General features: G+C 48.9%; 1 protein-coding gene across 2 annotated transcripts in view; it reads left to right on the top strand.

Annotated features, from left to right (window-relative positions):
- The window catches only part of ELMO2 (engulfment and cell motility 2), a 290,477-nt gene that overhangs the window by 242,232 nt on the left and 25,586 nt on the right, over positions 1-22,659 (top strand). For both annotated transcript variants that reach the window (XM_086932590.1, XM_086932589.1), the window contains one exon: positions 15,544-15,651. In XM_086932590.1, the coding sequence (XP_086788716.1) occupies positions 15,544-15,651 (108 nt within the window). The remainder of the gene's footprint in view (positions 1-15,543; positions 15,652-22,659) is intronic.

The raw sequence follows: 22,659 nt of genomic DNA, 5'->3' as shown, positions 1-22,659 counted from the left end.
CGGATCCGGCGTTGGAGCGGCGTCGGAGCAACGCCGCTCGTCGTCGTCTCCGGCGTCGATGGGTGAGCCTTTCACCTACGACCCGGCTCCGTTATTTATGCCTGTTTATCAGGACACGGATGAAGCGGAGGACTGGGAGGGGTCTGAGGACCCTCTGGCACAGCAGTGGCAGTTAGGTCAGGACTGGGCAGATGAGCTGGGGGAGGCCAGTGGTCTAGACACTTCGCCTGACACTGGTTTTCTCTATCCTCCCTCCGTGGCTACGGAGGAGGGGGCTACTTATGCTGTGGTGTTGTGGAGGGAGGCCAAGGCCTTGGCTCTTGAGCTCCCTGCTGCGGCCGTGAGGACTAATCTCCTCACCGAGGTGCTTCAACAGCCAGTAAGCTCTTCGGAGCCTCTACTGCCGTTTAATGCGGCCCTCACTGACGTTCTGATGGGCACTTGGTCCAAGCCCTCCACAGTGCCCCCTGTGGATCAGAACGTGACCAGACGCCACCGCCTGGCTCCCGGCGACTCCTGCTTTCTGTCCACCCACCCCACCCCCCAGAGTCTGGTTATACAGGCCTCCACGTCTCAGACCGCATTACCGACCGCTCCCCCGGATCGGGAATCCAAAAGGCTAGATCAGTTTGGCAAGAAACTGTTCTCCTCTGTCAGAGTAGGATTGTTGTCCATTAACACCGCATGTCTTTTGGGCCGTTATTCCCACTCTCTGTGTAATACGGTGGCGGACGTGCTGCCCCAGTGTCTGGAGGAGGCCCAGACACGGCTCGCCCAGGCTCTTGCTGAGGGGCGAGACGCAGCACGGTATTCCATCCGATGTGTACTTGACACCACTGATTCGCTAGGCATAGCGATTTCAACTACGGTGGCGATACGTCGTCACTCCTGGCTGAGGTCCGCCAATTTTTCAGGGGATGTCCAGAACACACTCATGGACATTCCCTTTGATGGCCGTCGCCTCTTTGGCGACAAAGCAGATAGCGCGCTTGAGCGTTTTAAGGACTCCAGGGCTACTTCCAAGTCTTTGGGCCTGTCATGCCAGCAAACTTCTGCTTTTCGTCCCTTTCGTGGCCATGGAAGGGGCGCCCCCACACGTTCGTCCAGCCACAGGCCGAAAAACCAACCTCAACACGGTCGCGGAGGTGCTGCCCACCGTGGAGGATGCAAAATCAACAGTTGATGGACAGAATGCAGAATAATGTCATTCATTCACCCCAGTACAGAGATCTAGGCCTAAATCCATCGTTTTTTTGCTCACCACACCAACCCAGTTCAGACATGGCCATATGCAAATCAGCCTTGACCCTGTGCCACATGGGAACAGTCCAGCCCGAACTGCCAAGCAGTTGATGGACAAAATGCAGAACAATGTCATACATTCACCCCAGTACAGAGATCTGGGCCTAAAACCATCGTTTTTTTTGCTCACCACGCCAACCCAGTTCAGCCATGGCCATATGCAAATCAGCCTTGACCCTGTGCCTCATGGGAACAGTACAGCCCGAACTGCCAAACGCTCCGTCCATCATCCCCTTTGGTATTGCTTTGTTCGCCCTAAGTTGGCAGGGTATGCTCAGACGTGAGTCCCTTGCTTACTTTGCCACTGGATTCAAGATATCCTGGCTGATGAGGGTTATGAACCCGAAACCGGTCCCAGGATGCTTGTTTCCGGTCCAGGGAAGACATGGCTTGGCAATTCGGGCTGGACTGTTCCCATGAGGCACAGGGTCAGACTGATTTGCATATGGCCATGTCTGAACTGGGGTGGCGGAGTGAGCTAAAGAACGGTGATGGATTAAACCCAGATCAGTTGACTGGGGGTGAGTGTTTGATTTGCGCAAACGCTCCGTCCATCATCCCCTTTGGTATTGCTTAGTTCGCCCTAAGTTGGCAGGGTAAGCTCAGACGTGAGTCCCTTTCTCACTTTGCCACTGGATTCAAGATAGCCTGGCTGATGAAGGTTATGAATCCGAAACTGGTTCCAGGATGCTTGTTTCCGGTCCAGGGAAGACATGGCTTGGCAGTTCGGGCTGGACTGTTTCCATGAGGCACAGGCTCAGATTGATTTGCATATGGCCATGTCCGAACTGGGGTGGCCGAGTTAGCTAAAGAATGGCGATCGATTACACCCAGATCAGTTGACTGGGGTGAGTGTTTGATTTGCTCAAACGTTCCGTCCATCATCCCCTTTGGTATTGCTTTGCCCACCGTGGCGGAGCAGGGGGGACAGAGGTCCGGTCAGTCAACATCCGCTCCCGCAGCATCTGCCTCAAAGGCTTCCTAGCCCGAGCTTTCAGGCCCATTCCACACCAGTAGGAGGCAGGGTTCTCCATCGCCTACTCCACTGGTGTTCCATCACTTCGGACAGATGGGTGCTGCAAATCGTCCGAAGGGCTAATCCTTCCCCTTCGAAATGACCCCTCCAGCCATGCCACCGCAGTGCCACTGCATATCGGGGGATCACTTGCAACTTCTGCCGGAGGAAGTTACTGCCCTCTTGGCCAAGGGGGCCATCGAGCGCGTTCCTGGGCCAGAAGTAGGACGTGGTTGCTATTCCCACTACTTTCTGGTTCCCAAGAAGGGCAAAGGGGGCCTCAGGAGCGTCAACGGCTTCCTCTGGAAGGAGAAGTTCAAGATGCTGACTTTAGCTCAGGTTCTGGCTGCCCTAGACCCTGGAGACTGGATGGTAGCGTTGGCCTTGCAGGACGCCTATTTCCATATTCCCGTCTTGCCGGCCCACCGGTGCTACTTGTGGTTCACGGTAGGCCACGAGCACTTTCAGTTTAGCGTGCTCCACTTCGGCCTCACCAGTGCCCCTCGGGTGTTCATGAAAGTGATGGCGGTGGTCGCAGCTCATCTGCGCAGATTAGGGGTTCCAGTCTTCCCCTATCTCGACGGTTCTCAATCAACGTGCCGAAGTCGCACCTGTGCCCCTCTCAGTAGCCCCTCTTCATCAGAGCAGTTCTGGACTCTGCGCAGTTTCGGGTTTATCCTTCCGAGCTGCGGGTTCGGGATATTCAGGCTCTGATTATGATCTTTCAGCCTTTATCCCGAGTTTCGATCAGGGTGGTCCTACAACTGCTGGGTCTGATGGCCTCCTGCATCCTGCTGGTACATCATGCCAGGTGGCGGATGCGGGCTCTGCAGTGGGACCTGAAGTTCCAGTGGGCACAACATCAGGGCAACCTGTCCGACCACGTCCTGATCTCGGAGGGTACTGCAAGACAGTTGCAGTGGTGGCTCATGGCCCAGGATTGGGTCATTGGCAGATCCCTCTCCCTACCCCAACCGGAGCACACAGTGGTGACGGATGCGTCCCTCCTGGGATGGGGGGGCCACATGGGAGAGGCGGAGATCAGAGGCCTCTGGTCTCCAGCAGAGTCCTGGCTCCATGGCAACCTTCTGGAGCTGCGGGCGATCTGACGTGCACTGAAGGCATTCCTTCCTATTGTACGGGGAAGTGTATTGCATGTGTTCAAGGACAACACCACCGCCATGTGGTATTGCAACAAACAGGGCGGGGTGGGGCCGTGGACCCTTTGTCAGGAGGCTCTGCGTCTCTGGACATGGCTGGAACATCAGGGCATCAGCCTGGTGGTTCAACACCTGGCAGGTTCTCTGAACGCCAGGGCGGACAAACTCCGCCGTCGGTGCATGATGGATCACGAGTAGCGTTTGAACTTGGACGTGGCACAAGGTCTCTTTCAGCAGTGGGGAGAGCCTTGGTTAGATCTATTCGCCACAGAAGAGAACGCGCAATGTCATCAGTTCTGGGCGTTGGAATTTCCAAGGCGGCACTTGCTCTAAGACGCTTTTTGTCGCGAGTGGAGTTGCGGTCTGTTGTACGCCTTTCCACCTATACCACTTCTGCCCAGAGTGCTGAAAAAGATCAGGCGCGACCGGGCCCAAGTTATCCTTGTGGCTCCGGACTGGGCACGAAGATTCTGGTATCCCGAGCTACTCGGTATGTCTCTCGATCCCCCGATTCGTCTGCCTCTTCAGGAGGACCTTCTGTTGCAGAAGCAGGGGTTGGTCCTCCACCCGAACCTGTCCAGTCTCCACCTCCATGCTTGGAGATTGAGCGGCGACAGTTGAGGCCATTTGACTTGCCTCCTGAAGTTTGTGATGTAATTCTGGCAGCCAGGCGTCCCTCCACAAAGTCGGTATACGCCTGCAGGTGGAACAAGTTTGTGGCATGGTGCACAGCAAAGGCTGTGGATCCCCTTTCTGCCCCTCTTTCTGAGGTTCTCCTCTTCCTTCTTTCTTTTGCCCAGCAGGGGTCTTCTCTGAGCACTATCAAGGTCTACCTTTCTGCCCTTTCCGCCTTCTTAAGGCTACCTGATCAGCCGTCTTTGTTCAAGTCCCCGGTTGTTAACAGATTCTTAAAGGGCATCACTCATATGTTCCCCCCTGTTCCCTTCGTGATGCCTCAGTGGGACTTGAACCTTGTACTCACTTTTCTGATGTGCGCTCCCTTCGAGCCACTTCACAACTGTCCTCTCCGTCTTCTTACCCTTAAGACTGCTTTCCTGGTTGCCATCACCTCTGCCAGGAGGGTGAGTGAGCTCCAGGCTCTTTCATCCAAGCCTCCTTTCCTTTCTGTCCATCTGGACAAGGTTGTGTTGCGGACAAGACCCTCTTTCCTGCCCAAGGTAGTATCAGCCTTCCACATCGGGCAGTCCATCACCTTGCCCACCTTCTTTCCACCTCCGCATCCCTCTAAAGAGGAAGCGCGGCTCCACCGTCTGGACCCAAAACGTGCGCTCTCTTTCTATTTGGATCGCACACGCCAGTTCCGGGTGGATGAACAACTGTTTGTTGGTTACGTGGGCGCTATGAAGGGCCGGGTGGTGCACAAACGGACCATCTCTCGGTGGGTTGTCTTGTGCATCAAGGCGTGCCACTCCTTGGCTAAAAAGGAGCCTCCTGTTGGGCTGAGGGCCCATTCCACTCGGGCCACGGCAGCTACTACTGCCCTAGGCCGGGGAGTCCCCTTGCATGACATATGTCAGGCAGCTACGTGGGCCTCGCTGCACACGTTTGCAAGACACTACTTCCTGGACAGCCAAGTCCGGAGGGATGGCTTCTATGGCCGTTCCGTCCTCCAGGACTTTCTGGTGTGATTATTGGTTCGCAGACCCAACACCGGGGTTGGTATTGCTGGGGTATCTATTCTAAGATAAGGAATCTAATACTAACCTGTTTCTTTCAGATGCACAAGTTACTTACCTTCGGTAACGATATATCTGTAAGAAACAGTAATTAGTATTAGATTCCTTACCGCCCCACCCATACTCCCCGTTCTGCGAACCGATATCTAGGGTTAAGGTCATCCCCTTTCAGGGCCCTAGTTTCATGGCACCTGTGTTGGTTTTTATCATGGCTCAGCGTTTCTGGCACGGAAAAGCTGTGTATAAGAACTGACGTCAGCGTGCGAGGGCGGCGTCTAAGTACTCCGGCGACGTCATCCCGGCACCTGCTACGCAAAAGTTTCCGGATCCAGTCTGACGCTTGGGGATATTCTAAGGTAAGGAATCTAATACTAACTACTGTTTCTTACAGATATATTGTTACCGAAGGTAAGTAACTTGTGCTTTGTCGCGAGTGGAGTTGCGGTCTTTTATACGCCTTTCTGCCTAAACCACTTCTGCCCAGAGTGCTGAAGAAGATCAGGCGCGACCGGGCTCAAGTCATCCTTGTGGCTCCGGATTGGGCACAAAGATACTTGTATCTTGAGCTACTCAGTCTGTCAATCGATCCCCTGATTCGACTGCCTCTTCAGGAGGATCTTCTGTCGCAGCAACAGGGGACTGTCCTCCACCCGAACCTGTCCAGCCTCCACCTACATGTGTGGAGATTGAGCAGCGACAGTTGATTCCATTTGACTTGCCTCCTGAAGTCTGTGATGTCATTCTGGCAGCCAGGCGTCCCTCCACAAAAACGATATAAGCCTGTAGGTGGAAACAATGTGTGGCATGGTGCACAGCAAAGGCTGTGGATCCCATTTCCGCCCCTCTTTCTGAGGTTCTCCTCTTTCTTCTTTCCCTGGCCCAGCAGGGCTTTGCTCTGGGCACCATCAAGGGATATCTTTCATCTGTTTCAGCGTTCTTGAGGCTTCCTGATCAGCCTTCTCTTTTCAAGTCCCCTGTTGTAAATAGATTCTTGAAGGGCATTACTCACATGTTTCCTCCTCTTCCCTTTGTAATGCTTCAGTGGGACTTGAATCTGGCGTTAACCTATCTGATGTGTGCTCCCTTTGAGCCACTTCATAACTGTCCTCTCCTCGTCTTCTGACTCTCAAGACTACTTTTCTGGTTGCCATCACCTCTGCCAGAAGAGTGAGTGAGCTCCAGGCTCTTCTAAACCTCCTTTCCTCTCTGTCTATCCTGACAAAGTTGTTCTGAGGACTCGTCCTTCTTTTCTACCCAAGGTGGTCACTACCTTTCACATCGGCCATACCATTACCTTGCCCACCTTCTTTCCGCCTCCCCATCCTTCAAAAGAGGAAGAGCGGCTCCACCGTCTGGACCCAACAGTTCCGGGTGGATGACCAACTTTTTGTTGGCTACGTGGGTGCTAAGAAGGGGCAAGCGGTGCACAAACGGACCATCTTTCAGTGGGTCGTTTTGTGCATAAAGATCTGTTATTCCTTGGCTAAAAAGAATCCTCCTGAGGGGCTGTGCGCCCATTCTACTCGGGCCACAGGTGCTAGTACTGCCTTGGGACGGGGAGTCCCTTTGCAGGACATTTGTCAGGCAGCTATGTGGGCCTCGCTGCACGCGTTTGCCAAGCATTACTGCCTGGACAGTCAAGTCCGGAGAGACGTCTTTGGCCGTTCTATTCTCCAGGACTTTCTGGTGTGATTTTGGTTTGCAGACCCACCTCCGCCTTTGGTATTGCTGGGGTATCTATTCTAAGGTAAGGAATCTAACATTAACGTGTTTCTTTCAGATGCACAAGTTACTTTCCTTCGGTAAAGATATATCTGTAAGAAACATTAGTTTGTGTTAAATTTCTTACCACCCCACCCATCCTCCCCATTCTGTGAACTGATATCAAGGGTAAGGACATCCCTTTCAGGGCCCTAGTTTCATGGCACCAGTGTCGGTTTCTTGCATGGCTCTGCTTTCCTGGCACGGAAAGCTATGTACAAAACTGACATCAGCGCGTGAGAGCAGCGTCTAAGTACTCCAGCGACGGCCTCCCGGCGATTACGAGGTCCGACGACAGACGCGGAGCTGCAGATGACGCCTACCTACGCGCAGGGGTACTGCTGACGAAAACTTTCCGGATATTCTAAGGTAAGGAATCTGACACTAACTAAGCTTTCTTACAGATATATTGTTATCAAAGGTAAGTAACTTGTGCGTTACGGAATCTGTGGCTAGAATTGTCCCTACCAGATACATCGTTACCGAAGGTAAGTAACTTGTACTTTAACAACATTCCAGCAGCTCTCGCACAGAGCTGCTGCTCGCTCGTCTCCTCTGGTATGTTCTGCATAGAGAAGCTACCTAGCCTGCTGACATATAACTTGCAGCCAATTGGGGAGAGTCTCTTCTTTAATGCCCGCTCATCGCACATGGGGACTGGCTAATAAGAATGCACCTGAGGAGACAAGTCAGCAGAAGCTGTGCACATGCATTGTTCGGGTGTTGTTAAAAGGCACTTTAGAGGTGTGATGAACCTAAGGGTGGTGTTACACTGAAAACAGCCGCTGCTCATAACAGCATTAAATTTCAACATATATGTAAGTAATTGCTGCAACTTACGTATTTCACCTTTAACCCCAGAGACTAAGGTATGTCTCAGATACAGTCACACAACAGTCTGTCTACACGTTTTTAACTGACCAAGAATTAAGTATATATATTGGATGTCCAGAGCACCATCAATTGAGTTTTAAATAGTCCATCAGTTAGACAAGCCCATAGTTGTAAAAGAAACAAAATATCGAAGATTCTATTTGTTTTTATTCCATTGCTTTATATAATTCAGTTTGAACAACAGCGGCATGAGTTTCGTCGTTTTTGATGACTTTTTCAAGGTTGTGGAATTAAACAAAACAAGGAAGTAAGCTCAGAAAGAATTGAAGAACGAGTGTTTAGAGTGATAATAGTCTCCAGATTGGTCATGTCCCATGTCACATGGCAGGCGTTACATATCTTATCTTATCTTATCTTATCAATAATTTATAGAGCGCACGTTCACCCGAGGATTTCATGGCGCTTACTGATATACTATGGGAAATAACTGCCCAGAGACATATGAGTTAAATACAGTCCAAATACATAAGGGGTGCATAACAGTGACTCCAAAGATTAGAAGAAGTATGCCAAAAAGAACCTAAAGTACTAGTAAGAGGGGGCCTCCTATGCTGTGGTGTTGCGTAGGGCGGCTGAGGCCTTGGGCTTCCCACGGTGGCAGTCAGGACTAACCTCCTGACCGATGTGCTTCAGCCGGCAGCGGCCTCTTCGGAGCCCCTACTGCCTTTCAATGAGGCCCTCACTGACATCCTTCTGGGCACTTAGTCCAAGCACAGCACAGGGGCACCTGTGGATAGGATGATTGCCCAACGCCATCACCCGGCCCGCGCGACCCACTTTTCTTCTCCCAATACCCTACCCCAGAGAGCTTGGTGGTCCAAGCCTCAACATCAAAAGGCTTGTTCCCTACTGCTCCCCCAGACAGGGACCCAAGAAGCGGGACCATCTTGAGAAGATGTTTTCTTCCGCCAGCTTAGGACTGTGGTCGGTGAACACCGCATGTCTCTAGGGACATTACACACACTCTGTGTGGGACATGGTTGTGAGGTGCTGCCACAGTGCCTGGAGCAGGCCCGGGCCATGCTTTTGCAGAAGGTCGAGACGCATACCGCCGACTCGCTGGGTAGAACGATTTCTACATCAGTAGCCCTGAGGCGCTACGCCTAGCTGAGATCCACTGGCTTCTCTGGGGCTGTTCAATCAACCCTTTTGGACATGCCCTTTGATGGCCATTGCCTGTTTGGTGACAAGGCGGACAACATGCTCAATCATTTCAAGGACCCTAAGGCTACGGCCAGATCCTTGGGCCTCGCTGCCACCTTTCACACTATGCAGTCTGCCTTTCGCCCCTTTCATAGCTTTGGAAGGGGTGCCCCACCACATTCCACCCAGATCCACAAACCTGCGCAAGCTACCCAGCCTCTGTGCGGCCTAGGACGTGGGACCCAACGTCATGGGTCTGGGGGCCAGCGGGCGGGCCACTCCACCAATGCACCCTCTGCAGCTGCCTCCAAACCTTGCTAGGTCGACTTTTCTGGGTCACCACCTGCCAGTGGGCGGCAGGATCTGACATCGCCTCCTCCTCTGGTGCAACATCAAGTCAGACAGGTGGGTTTTGCAGATAGTCCGAAGGGGCTACTCCATCCCCTTCGAAACTACCCCTCCCTCCATGCCACCTACACTCCATCGCATGTCGGAGGATCATTTGGCCCTTCTCCGCCAGGAAGTTACGGCTCTCTTGGCCAAGGGAGCTATAGAACACGATCCTGTGCCAGAAGTAGTTTGTGGTTGCTACTCCCACTACTTCCTGGTGCCCAAGAAGGACAAAGCAATGAAAGTAGCCCAACCCCTTGGTGGCAGCTGGGACTCCAACACGCACCAACAATTTAAACAATATCCATGTTACACAAACAATTTAATTGCATACATTTTTAAAAGAGCCATAAACTTATTTTCATCATGTTTTTTTCAAACATATCTTGATGATTATGAACGAAAATACATCACAGTACAAATACACAAGTATTCGAAACTAAACATAACATAAACATTCAAAATTGATTTCAACCCAATGCATTTCGGGACACTGGGTCCCTTCGTCAGGGGTTTTCTGTTGAAAAAGAAAAAGGAAGCGTATTCAAAAGATGCACAAGAAAGGTGGTAATTACGTTAGTATTTAGACAAACATACATGTCTCAACAATGTTGATAGTGCTACCTTCACCACCTGTGAATCAAGTGTCAAAATATGTCAGCGACACTTACGGAATTCTTGAAGTGATTCTTGTCAGTTAATCTGTCAATATCAACACACAAAAAGAAAGACATGTGGCAACACCTCTCAGAAAACACAGGAGTACATTGCGTTGAGCTATACAACAATAACATACCAGTGAATGACACGTACATGAACGTTTGATATGCACATCAAAACTGCAGCTGAACCACTTGTGATTCTGCAAATAAAAACAGTGAGTATCACTACCTCTGTTGTTGAATGTAAATGGGTTTTTATGCCACACAGACTAATGGAGAACTAACCTTATAATGGCAGATATCAATCCTAGTCACAATTTCTGCTAAATGAATGGCACAATGATACACCATGTGGAACCCTGCAATAATACAGGATTCGATATCAGTGAAGATCGCCAATATGTAAAACAAAAAGAACATAACCTTGATCAAAAAGAAGCTCACCTATAATGAAAATTGATCTGTGGTCTAGGGAAGCCAAAACACTTCACACTTCAGTCCTAGTCGTGAGCCCTTTCGGAGAAAATGGTGTATGAATAAAACATGTAGCACCCTGCAAAAGTTCGGGATAAAGTATCAACCAAGTCTCTGACAAGCATAGATCTACGTGGACTCAATCCAACAATACAACTCACCTATACTGCGGGTTGCTAGATTGTCCCCAGAGAGACAAGAAGACTTTGCTCCACTTACGCCAAAGATGATCAAATGCTGCAAATTAACGGAACCAGCAGTTAGAAAACGTTACTTGCTGGAATTGAGAACACTAGCCCCCACTTTCAACAGCACAACAAGCTTACCTCGTGAAACCATCCGTGATGCACCGATTCCGCCCACTGCCCGCCACACAGAATACAAACACTACTAAATACGGCACTGCATGGCGACGTATCACGCGTAATGGACATGAAAGAAAGACTCACGATATTACTCCAAAAGCACGAAAACAATAATAAATAAACCACCGTGCATCGCACGAACACGAGAACGCAATTTGAGACTGAAAATCATGATTCCCTATCACAACTTAAAACCACTGGAATCGATGATGCCCTCAAAACATGCATAGTTAAAAAACATGCATGCATGCAAAGTGATGAAACACTTGTATCCTATCTTAGACCTCAGGGACATCAACAGCTTCCCCTGGAAGGAGTAGTTCAAGATGTTAACTTTGGCTCAGGTCTTGTCAGTCCTCAACGCTGGAGCCTGGATGGTAGCATCGGACTTGCAGGACGCTTACTTTCACGTCCCTGCCTTGCCTTCCTATCGGCATTACCTACGGTTCACGATAAGCCACAAACATTTTCAGTTCACCGTGCTCTCTATTGACCTTACCAGCGCCCCTTTGGTGTTTACGAAAGTGATGGCGGTGGTCGCAGCTCATCTGCGCAGATCAGGGGTTCCAGTGTTCCCCTATCTCGACGACTGCCTGTCGAAGGCAGGCCCGCCCACTGGCTGCCGTTTCCCACCTCCTGACTACGGCGACCTCCTGCATTTGCTGGGGTTCGCTATCAACAGGTCGAAGTTGCACCTGATTCCCGCTCAGAAGCTGCTTTTCATCGTAGCGGTTGTGGGCACAGCACAGTTTCAGGTCTATCATCCAGAGCAGCGAGTCTGGCATATTCCGGGCTATGATACCGATGTTTCAGCCTCTATTCTGGATTTCGGTGAATATGACCCTGAGGTTGCTGGTCCTCATGGCATCCTGCTGGCAGCTCATGCCAGATGGCATATGTGAGCTCTGCAGTGGGACCTGAAGTTCTAGTGAGAGCAGCATCAGGGGAATCTTTCTGATGTCGTCCAGATCTCGGAGGGTACTGCAAGTCAGTTGCAGTGGTGGCTCACGAAAGAGGATTGGGTCAGCAGCAAATCCCTCTCCCTTCCCCTAACAGAGTTCACACTAGTGACAGATGTGTCCCTTCTGGGATGGGACGGCCACATGGGGGCGGCGTAGATCAGAGGCCTCTGGTCTCGGGTGGAGTCAGTGCTCCACATAATCTTCTGGAGCTCTGGGCGATTCGTCATGCACTAATGGCATTCCTTCCCTCTGTCAAAGGAAGAGTGTTGCAAGTGTTCACGGGCAACACTACTGCCATGTTGTACTGCAACAAACAGGGCGGAGTGAGGTCGTGGACCGTATGTTAAGAGGCTCTTCGCCTTTGGACATGGCTGGAATATCAGGGCATGTCCCTGGTAGTTCAACACCTGGCAGGCTCCCTGAACGCCGGGCGGACAAACTCAGCTGCCGGTGCATGATGGATCACGAATGGTGTCTGCACTCGGAGGTGGTGCAAGGTCTCTTTCAGCAGTGGGGAGAGCCTTGGTTAGATCTATTCGCCACCTAAGAGAACGCACAATGTCAGCAGTTCTGTGCCATCGAGTTTCCAAGGCGACACTCGCTCTGCGATGCCTTTTGTCGCGAGTGGATTTGCGACCTCCTGTACGCCTTTCCGCCTGTATATCTTCTACCCAGAGTGCTGAATAAGATCAAGTGCGACTGGGCGAAGTCATTCTTGTGGCTCCGGAATGGGCATGAAGAGTCTAGTATCCCGAGCTCTTGAGCATGTCCATCGATCCTTCGACTGCGTCTTCAGGAGGATCTTCTGTTGCAGCAGCAGGGGACGGTCCCCCACCCAAACCTGTTCAGCCTTCATCTCCTAGCATGGAGATTGAGCGGCGACAGTTAATTGCTTTCGACTTTCCTCCCGAAGTCTGTAACTTCATCTTGGCAGCCAGGCAGTCCTCCACCAAAACAGTATGCGCCTGTAGATCGAACAAATTTGTGGCATGGTGCACAGCAAAGGCTGTGGATCCCCTTTCTTTCCCTCTTTCAGAGGTACTCCTCTTCATTCTTTCCTTGGCCCAGCAGGGCTCTGCTCTGGGCACTCTTAGGGTCTAGGTTTTGGCCATTTCGGCTTTCTTTGCCTTCCTGATCAGCCGTCTCTTTTCAAGTCCCCGATTGTTAACAGACTCCTGAAGGGCATTACTCATCTCTTTCCTCCTTCACCTTTCGTAATGCCCCATTGGGATTTGAACCTTGTCATCACTTATCTTATGTGTGCTTCCTTTGAGCCACTGCATAATTGTCCTCTTTGTCTCCTCACATTGAAGACTGCTTTCTTGCTTGCCATCACTTCTGCTCGCAGGGTGAGTGACCTTCAAACTTTATCTTCTAAACCTCCCTTTCTTGCTGTCCCTCCAGACAAAGTCATCCTCCGTACTAGGCCCTCTTTTTTTGTCCAAAGGGGTCACTTCATTCCACATAGGTCAGACCATCACATTGCCCACCTTCTTCCTACCTCTGCACCCTTCCAAAGAGGAGGAGAGACTACACTGCCTGGACTCAAAGCGTGCGCTGTCTTTCTACCTTGACCACACAAAAAACTTCCGGGTGGACGATCAAATCTTCGTGGGTTATGTGGGCGCGAAGAAAGGTCGGGCAGTGCTTAAGCGTACCATTTCTCGAAGGGTTGCCCTATGTATCAAGATTTGTTATTCTTTGGCTAAAATGGAACCTCCAGTGGGACTGCGCACCCCCATTTACCAGAGCTACGGCAGCCACTACTGCTTTGGGACGCAGAGTTCCCTTACATGACATCCGTCGGGCAGCCACGTGGGCATCCTTGCACGCATTCCCCAAGCATTACTGCCTGGACAGCCAAGTCTGGAGAGATGGCTTTTTCGGCTGTTCTGTTTTCCAGGACTTCCTGGTGTGAACTTAGTTTGCTGACCTTCCTCCTGGGTTGGCATTGCTGGGGTATCTATTTTAAGGTAAGGAATCTAAAACTGAGGTATATTTCAGATGAACACGTTACTTACCTTCAGTAACAAAGAGACATTAGTAGTTATAGATTCCTTACCGACCCACCCTTCCTCCCCATCCTGCGAACTGACTTCTAGGGATAGGGACTCCCTTACAGGGCCCTAGTTATGTGCACCAGTGGTCAGTTTCTTGCATGGCTCTGCGCTTCTGGCATGGAAAGTCGTATCACAACTGATGTCAGCGAGCAGGGCCGGCATTTAAGTAGACACCACAACGTCATCCCAGCGACCACTACACAGACAAAGAATGCAGTGTCGACCAACGCTACCTACCGACATGCTAAGAAAAAAATGTCCTACCCACCGAAATGCTAAGAAAAAATTTCTCCGGATCCAGTCTGAAGCCTGGGGTAATTCTAAGGTAAGGATTCTATAACTACTAATGTCTCTTAAAGATACATCGTTACCGAAGGTAAGCAACTTGTTCATTAGCACAGAACTAACTGCCTTATTTCAAAATATAAACTTAAAGCTATTTGCATCTCCCGTCCTCCTCGAGGGTTTTGCGCTTTCAAGGTCAGCAAGGACAAACAATACCACTAGTGTCTGCAAAAACCTGGGCTTGCTGTCTGCAAGCAAAGTTATAATTTCAATAGCAACCCCCTAACTATTGCTTTTCAATTAAAGCAAACGCATAGCGGTCATTGTCAAGAGCCCAACTCTGTGGGCAACAGTTTCACACAGCTGTCAAACGATGGGAGCCTGTTCCACAAGGCTACATTACAGGGACGTCCAGTTTGGCTGGTTAAATTGGCATTAACCTTCAGTTTAGTCTTCAATATTTTATAAGAGGATTTATTTGGCATTCATAAAAAACAAAATGACAACCAAATAAGCAACATCAGCCATCTCAATAATTAAAACTTTTAAACTGCAAATATAAAAAAATTACATTTGTAATACCGTGCGGGAAATATATATCAGAAAGAAGAACGCACAAGCCGATGGTTTTTTTTTTATTTTATTATTTTTTATTTTTTTTACGTCAATAGCACAAACTCTATAAAATGCAAGACCTATTGCAATTAAAAGGTTGGTTATGTCTGGCTTAACATCACACCATTAGTGGGTTCTAATGTTACCTATGCTTAAAAATATAGGGTGTGCCTTGACTCCACCCAGAGCTGTATTAATCACTCACCTCATGCTATTGACTGTTGCTGTAGTTTTCCACCTCCTGTGGAGTGCATTCATTGGACTGCAAGGGGGACTATTTTACATCCGAAAAGTAAACTAAGTCATCAAGCAACTTGTTTCATTTAATTCTTTACGTTCTGTGTACATTCTGTGCTGTAAACAATCCTTTTTTGCTACTTTTTTCTCACACTTTTGCAATAGGTCTAGCTTTAACATACTAAACAGCATATAACTTATACAAAAAGCATTTGCACATGCCTGTGTTCGCATTTGTTGGCAATGTAAAGATAGACACATTGGATTTGCCAATGTTTGTCTCACTTTGCCTTCATTTAAGGGACGTTCTCCATGAGGGTTTCACCAATGTCTTATTACAGACACATCTCCTACTGGAATTCACAGGATGTTTTAAACTCTGACAATGACTGTTTCAGATACAGTGACTCGGTGGGGCAAATAAGGAAAATCCAAATTGAAGGCACTGGAAAACAAGGGCAGTTCAAAGACGTTTTGAAAATGCCTGTTTTTTTTACTGCTGTCTTTGCTTTGTTTTCTAGAAAGGTTCTGGTACTGTCGACTAGCCCTGAATCACAAGGTTCTACACTACGGAGACTTGGAAGACAATGCTCCAGGAGAGGTTGCTTTCGAATCATTGCAAGACAAAAGTATGTTGTATTCTCAAATTTATTTTTTAATATCGATAGAACAGTACGTGCCTTCCTGCTCTCTGTTTAATGCTTCCCAACCTTCTTTCTCAGTGGCACCTCTCTGCAGCTCTACTTCCCCTGGCCTTACTTGTCTTCACGTCCTTTCTCCTCATGTCTTGCTTCGTAATTCTCTTCTCTATGCATGTCCTGTTCCCACTGCCCTTTGATTACAATCTTGCTGTTCTATTGTAACAGAAACTGCGATCGCACTTGTTTTTTCTGTTTGTTAAAACAAATTTGCCTTTTTTCTTACTTTGCCCACCACATCTCGCCCGATCCGTGTTTAATGCCCGAGTATGCGGTGAGACAGACCAGAACACATTTTAGGGCAGCATGGTAGTCCGTCCCGGCTCCTAATAAAGTAGCCTAAAGACACTGACACACCTTTAAGGTTACTAATGCAAAGGTCTGATCAGGCTGCATTTGGAAAGATTTGTTAAATTGGGGGATTTTACAAACTGTAAAGTGAATTGTTGCTATTTAAAAGGGATCTGCAAAAGGGGGTGTAAGAAAGTGCCCTCTTTTTGCATGGTTGCCCTCACTTTTTGCTAAACTGCTAATGTGCTTTGACTGAGTGTTCCCTGGTTTCCTGCCAAACAGGTACCCAGGGCCTAGGTTCTTTCCCTAAACTGCATTAAAAAACAAAAACAAATTGGCACTCTTTTGCCGCAGGTCAGTCACTTGTAAATGGTACCAGAGGTACCAAGGGCACTGTGGCCAGGTAAGGCCTCTAAGGGCTGCAGCACGTATTGTGCCACCCTTAGAGGCCCTGTACCTTTACACCCACACACTGCCTATGCAGGCGGCTTGTTTTTGTGCAGAACAAAGTTAAGAGACGACATGACACACATTCCTGTGGGCCATGCCTACAACAGACAGCCCTGGCATAGGTAGCCACCCCTCTAGCTGGGTGCACTATACCAGGTGCATGAGCCCTGTACCCCTACAGTGTCTAAGCTAATTCTTAGACATTGTAAGTGCAGTAATGGCATTAGGAATATATGGTGCTGGGAGTTTGTCATTACGAACTCCACAGCATCATAATGGCTTTGCTGAAAACTGGTAGGTTTGGTATCAAACTTCTCAGCACATTAAATCCACACTGATGCCAGTTTGGGATTTATTGAAAAATGCACAGAGGGCATATTAGAGAATGCCTCCTGAAAAACGACCAAACTTTGCCCCGGTGGGTGGCAGCTTAGGCTGCCACCACCAGACATGTTTCGTGACCCCTGGGTCGAGAGCCTGCTACTCTCTGGGATCTGAAAACATGCACATCCTGGGACGAGGTGCCAAACCCTCCCCCCTCCCCCCCCCCCCCCCCCCCCCCCCCAACAGGATGGGCAGGGCTCACAGGGGGAATAAGGCTTCCCACCTTTGTGAGCTTCCCCAGCCTTTGCTGTTTTCAGCAACTGTCCCTCACCGGATCAACCCCCAACTGCCCCCCCCCCATCCCCCCTCTCAGGTGGGGGGGGCAAGGTGAAGCACAACTCTGTCCCCGCCATCTTGCAGATGGGGGGGGACCCAGCCAACCAGAGTGAGGCATATGCCCCCACTCGAGGGTGACCCCCCCCCCCCCCCCCAGGAAGGGTCCCACACCCCTAAATCTCATATTTAGGGGCAACCCTGAACCATGCCTCCTCAGACACGAATCAAAAAGAAGAGAAGAAGGACCAAAGAACCCATGCTGAAACTAAGAAGTGGATGCCCACTGACCTGGTCCCAGCCCTACAGGTTTGTCCCCACCTCAAACCTGCTCCACCGAAATCCCAGTGTGTCCTGCAGCCAGCAACCACAAGAACCCCGAGGACCTGCCCTGCCTTCCAAGTCAAAGACTTTATTTCCCATGAGCACCGTAATTACTCACCCCCCAGACTCTGGCCCCAGCCAAAACCATGAGTTCAGTGTTTTGAGTGTGTGTCATAATTTGCTCCCTGAGTGTGTACAACAAATGCTTAACATTACCCTCTGGTAAAGCCTTACTGCTCGCCCACACTATCAGAAATAGAGAGTAAGGTGCTATCTACTTTTACCTCTGTCTACCTTTGGGGTCCCACTGGACTCTGTGCACACTATACCTAATTTTGGTATTGTATATACAGAGCCAGCTTCCTACAGGTTTTTTTGGGGAATATTTTGGAATATTCTAATCAAAACTGCTATTGCACTTGTTTTTACTGTTTTTTAAAAACTACTTTGCACTTTTGCTTACTTTACACACCGCATCTTACCTGGGCCATGTTTAGTACCTGAGTACGCAGTGAGACAGACCAGGACGCCATTTTGGTTCTGTTCTATTTGTCGTCCCGGCTCCTAATAAGTGAGCCTGAGGACGTGGACGCATGCAGTGGGTGTGCCACTTGCATGCTGAAGGTACGCCAAAGCAAAACCAAAGGGGATGATGGACGGAGTGTTGAACATTGCAAGCACTCACCCCCAGTCAACTGATCTGGGTTTAATCCATCATCATTCTTTAGCTCACTCCGCCATCCCAGTTCAGACATGGCCATTTGCAAATCAGTCTGACCATGTGCCTCATGGCAACAGTCCAGCACGAACTGCCATGCCATGTCTTCCCTGGACCGGAAACAAGCATCCTGGGACCGGTTTCTGACTAATCAGACGTCATCAGCCAGGCTAGCTTGAATCCAGTGGCAAAGGGAGCAAGGGACCCATGTCTGGGCATACCCTGCCAACTTAGGGCGAACAAAGCAAAACCAAAGGGGATGATGGACAGAGTGTTGAACATTGCAAGCACTCACCCCCAGTCAACTGATCTGTGATTAATCCATCATCAAGCCTGTCTTTGCCCTGAGCCTTAAGGGAGGTTTAGAGCTGGCTTCTGCAGACTACTCGAATAACAATTGTTCAAGACCTGGTGCTCTCAAACCTTGGTTATGGCAATTCAGTCTATTTAGGTAGTCCTCTGTATGTGATCAAGTGCATCCAAATTGTTAAGAATGCTACAGCCCATATTCTCATGAAGATTCCCAAGCAGTATCCTGCCCCGTCATCTTTGGCAGGTTTACATTGGCTGCCGGTCTACAAGAGAGTCAAATTTAAATCTCTGACTAGCCCACCAAGTGATCTCCTTTAATTTAGTGGTTGTTAAACCCCTACAACCCCAAAAAATCACTACGATCCAAAGGTCAGACACTCCTTATTGTACAAAACATAAAGAAATCTAGGAGTGAAGGACAATCTTTTGCCTATTAGGCACGAGATCTTTGAAACTCTTTGCCTTTATCCTTGAGGAAGAAACAACATTTCAGAACCGACTTTAACGTATCTTTGTATGAGTGGCTTGCTTGATCCTCTGTCCAATGGACCCATTTCAGCGCTGGAAGGCCCTTTTGGGTAGCCGTGCGCTTTACAAATCCCTAGCATATTGTAGCTGCTCAGTTATAACTTGTACATTTCGTACCTTTCACCCATTGCTCTCTGACCATCTTTTCTACTCTGTCTTCATTACACATTAAGCCCCTGCCCTATCTGTTCTGCTTTCACTGACTTTGGAATACATTCCTTTTCTAATCAGCCTATACTGCTCCCTTTCACCTTTTTATTCCTTTTGTGTCATCGCCATCACTTGGCATTTTTGTTATCAAATATGCAAATGCCTTGCAAACTTCTGTCCTCCTGTGTCGGGTGAATGGACCTCCAACCTATCTGTCTCACAAACAGGAGATTTTAAGTAAAACTAGAACACTATGAATGTACTCTTTACTAATTCTCAAGGGTCCACAATTAAAAAAAAAAAAAAAAAAGGTTTCGTTCAAGGTATCATTTCTCAAAAAAATAAAATGCTCCTCTTCCAACACGACTGGCCCTCTCAATTTAAATTTCGAAAACAAATTTGGGGAATAACGTATACTGCACCTGGCTGAACTTCATAAAATAATGATAGGATCTTGTACGAATTCCAGCCTTCTTTGTGACATCAAGAGTAGCGGCACCTCTTTCGGCTTGCACTACATTTATTGTTCTGTCTGCTGTTGCATTCAGTCAGATATGCATGGCTCCACTTTATTCTAATAAACACTTGGGGCCTTAATATGTGTATGACGGTCCACAGGACCGCCATACTTGTGGTAGTGGTCTAACCACCATCACCATTGCAGGTCCACCAGCAGTATTCAGAGTGTGGCAGTCAGACCCCCACAGGACCGCTGCGGACACGCAGCGGAAAGGGGCAGCAATATGCATGCATTGCCGCTGCGGCACCGCCGTGCATACTACGAGTTTCCTGTCCACTCCCCCTTTCGTGGTGGTGAGCCTGCCACCTGCTGCTCCTTGGCCTCGGAGTGCATGCCAGTAGGGAAAACATATTGTGCCCCCCTGGAATTGCACCCCAGTTTCTGCATGGTGTGGCATGCATGCCACAAAGTGTAGAAATGTGCTGCAGGCACTGTCACATTTGGCGTCTCAAGTTAAGGCTCACCTATGAGCCTTTTACAGCCGCTGCCATGAGACCGCCGCAGCACCGCCAGCCCGCCATGGATTACAGTTGTTATACCTATGGGTGGGGCCTGGACAGGCTTTAAGGTCCTCCTGTTGGCGCGGAGATGGCGGGCCGACAGGAAAACTGCCAAACTTGTAATAAGGCTCTGACTTTTGAAGCTGTTGTCAAATTATATATACCCCCTGAAATTACTGAGAAGTAGACAGGGTTGACTGAGATTCCCCGACACTATTTTCAACCATGGTTGACGCAAGCCAAATATAGATTCCACTATTTATTCCTGCTTGTGGAGGTAAAATTGAGAATGCCTAGAGGTGGCATGGTAAGCTCTCGGACTACGACAGTCCTGATGTTTGACAAATGTTTCTTCTTAGCTTGAGAATATGAAGTCTAAGACCTATAAGAAATCAATTTGGAGCACAGTGACAGGAAAAGCACTTGAGGATACCAGGTTTTTGATGGCTGTTTTGCAACCATTACTGACTTGAGCAGATTCTGCGTAAAATACGGAGTCCACAAGCTTGCCATGACCAGTGACATAAGCATTGAGACTAGTCCCCCTGAGGATGTCTCTACAATGACTTTGTCTCTATTGAGGTAAATGCAGTGAGTTTAGCACAGCTCGAAAACCTATCACACCTACATAACTCCACTTTGAAGGTGCTCTCTGTGTCATATACCCTAAATTAGCAAGACCAGCACCCTAGGAAAATAATGTGCCCATCTATTGATTTTGATATCTGAAGTGAAATCTGAAACAGCTACCCGATGAAAGTTACTATAAAATAAACGTGATGCCATAATAGTGGCACATGGTGCGCTAAATAAATAAAAATGAACACTAACAAGATACACAACGTTTGGCAGGTACATTGCCTCTAGCATGCAGGCTAGTGTTCTGGAGCACATACTAGGCTAGCCACACTCTCCACCAGGCAAAGAAAGCAAGGGGAGTGGCATGTAAGCAAGAGATGAAAAAGACACCCTACAACAGAAGGTGTATGAGGTTTTTAACCCCAACTCTCCCCTTCTTCCCTCAATGGCCCAATAGAGCACCATTCAGTTTACAGCTTCCTTAGCTAAAATGCAGCTAGCCTGTACAGAATGTGTCTAATGCCACTGACACCACACCTGCTTTCTTTTAGACACTTTAGAAATAACATTTCTACTGGCTTCACCAAAATAGTCAAAGATGCTTTTATCACAATACCTACAATGTAACTGATGGCAAACAGACCAGATTCTCCATGGTTCTCAGTGAGCTACAGAGTCCTTGTAACCAAGGGTTTTATAAGGGCTACAAGCATATTCCTTCATATTAACAGGAGCTCTTCCAGTAAAGGGCAGCAAAATCATAGAGGCCTTAGGAAGGGTAAGAAAGCACACAGTAATCTGTCACGTCAGTAAATAGTCTAGCATCTGTAGGACAGAATCAATATGTTAATTTCACTGTGACTGCAAAAATAGAGCAACATAGCACTAGGGGTGGGCGGAATTTGCGTTATCTCATTACACAAACCTCAGCGAAACAGTAAAAAATCTCTGCGAACATGCAGAAATTCCGCGAACACTTGGATTGCTTGTTCACAATGCTTTTTTACTGTTTGCAATCGCTGTTTTTCATGCTCGGGGGGAACTATCTCGCAAACGCGCATTTGAGAACACGAACAAGCAAAAAATTCTGCGAAGTCGCGGAACGCAGATTTTTTGGGCAATTTCACGTTCTCCGCGGAACACGAAATAACCCAAATTCCGCGAGCGGACAGAATTTGCCGCCCAGGCCTACATAGCGCACTGTTTTTGAAGGAAAGAAATTATTCTCAGGAAAACAGGTGTTCGAGGCATATGAGCTGCAGATTACTCACTGTGCATAGATCGCCACCTAGTGTTGGGCCCGGATGTTTGCAGTTTGTTTTTTTCCTGAAAAGTTCTTTGGAAGTCACGAGATAGGCGACTCCTCCTTTGGACCACATTGCGCATGGGCATCGGCTCCATCCTTAGATTGATTTTTCCGCCATCGGGCTTGGATGTGTTTCCTGCGCTCCGGTTTGGAACCGAATTTCCTTCGGAGCGCAATCCTCACCCAGTTCGACGGTATTGTTTCGATCTCGCTCCCCATCAACGCGATTCTACACCACTTATAAATCTTCGATTCCGGTCGTCGACGAAGGCCTTCGGGCCTACTTGGGCCTTACTCTCTGGCTCATGGAAAGGGCGCCATTCAAGAAGTGTCCTCGATGTGGGTCGAAGTTTCCCCACACAGATCTACATGAGGTGTGCAACCTTTGCATCTCACCGGAGCACGAGGCCAAAGACTGTTCCGCTTGTGCCTCTTTCCGCTCCAAAAAGACAATTCGGGACCGATGAGCTCGAAGAACCATGGCTCGCTTGTCAGCTTCGATCCCGGACGACCTCTTTGAAGAGGGTGTCGATGTGCCAGAACACCAGCGGGCCGAAGAAAGTGCCAGCTCCTCTGATGCCGAAGACTCAGATGTCGAAAACAT

Source organism: Lissotriton vulgaris, chromosome 7, assembly GCF_964263255.1.
Source record: "Lissotriton vulgaris chromosome 7, aLisVul1.2, whole genome shotgun sequence".
NCBI classification, from domain to species: Eukaryota; Metazoa; Chordata; class Amphibia; order Caudata; family Salamandridae; genus Lissotriton; species Lissotriton vulgaris.
Note: the sequence above shows the minus strand (reverse complement) of the source record. Positions and strands in the feature narration are given on the sequence as shown.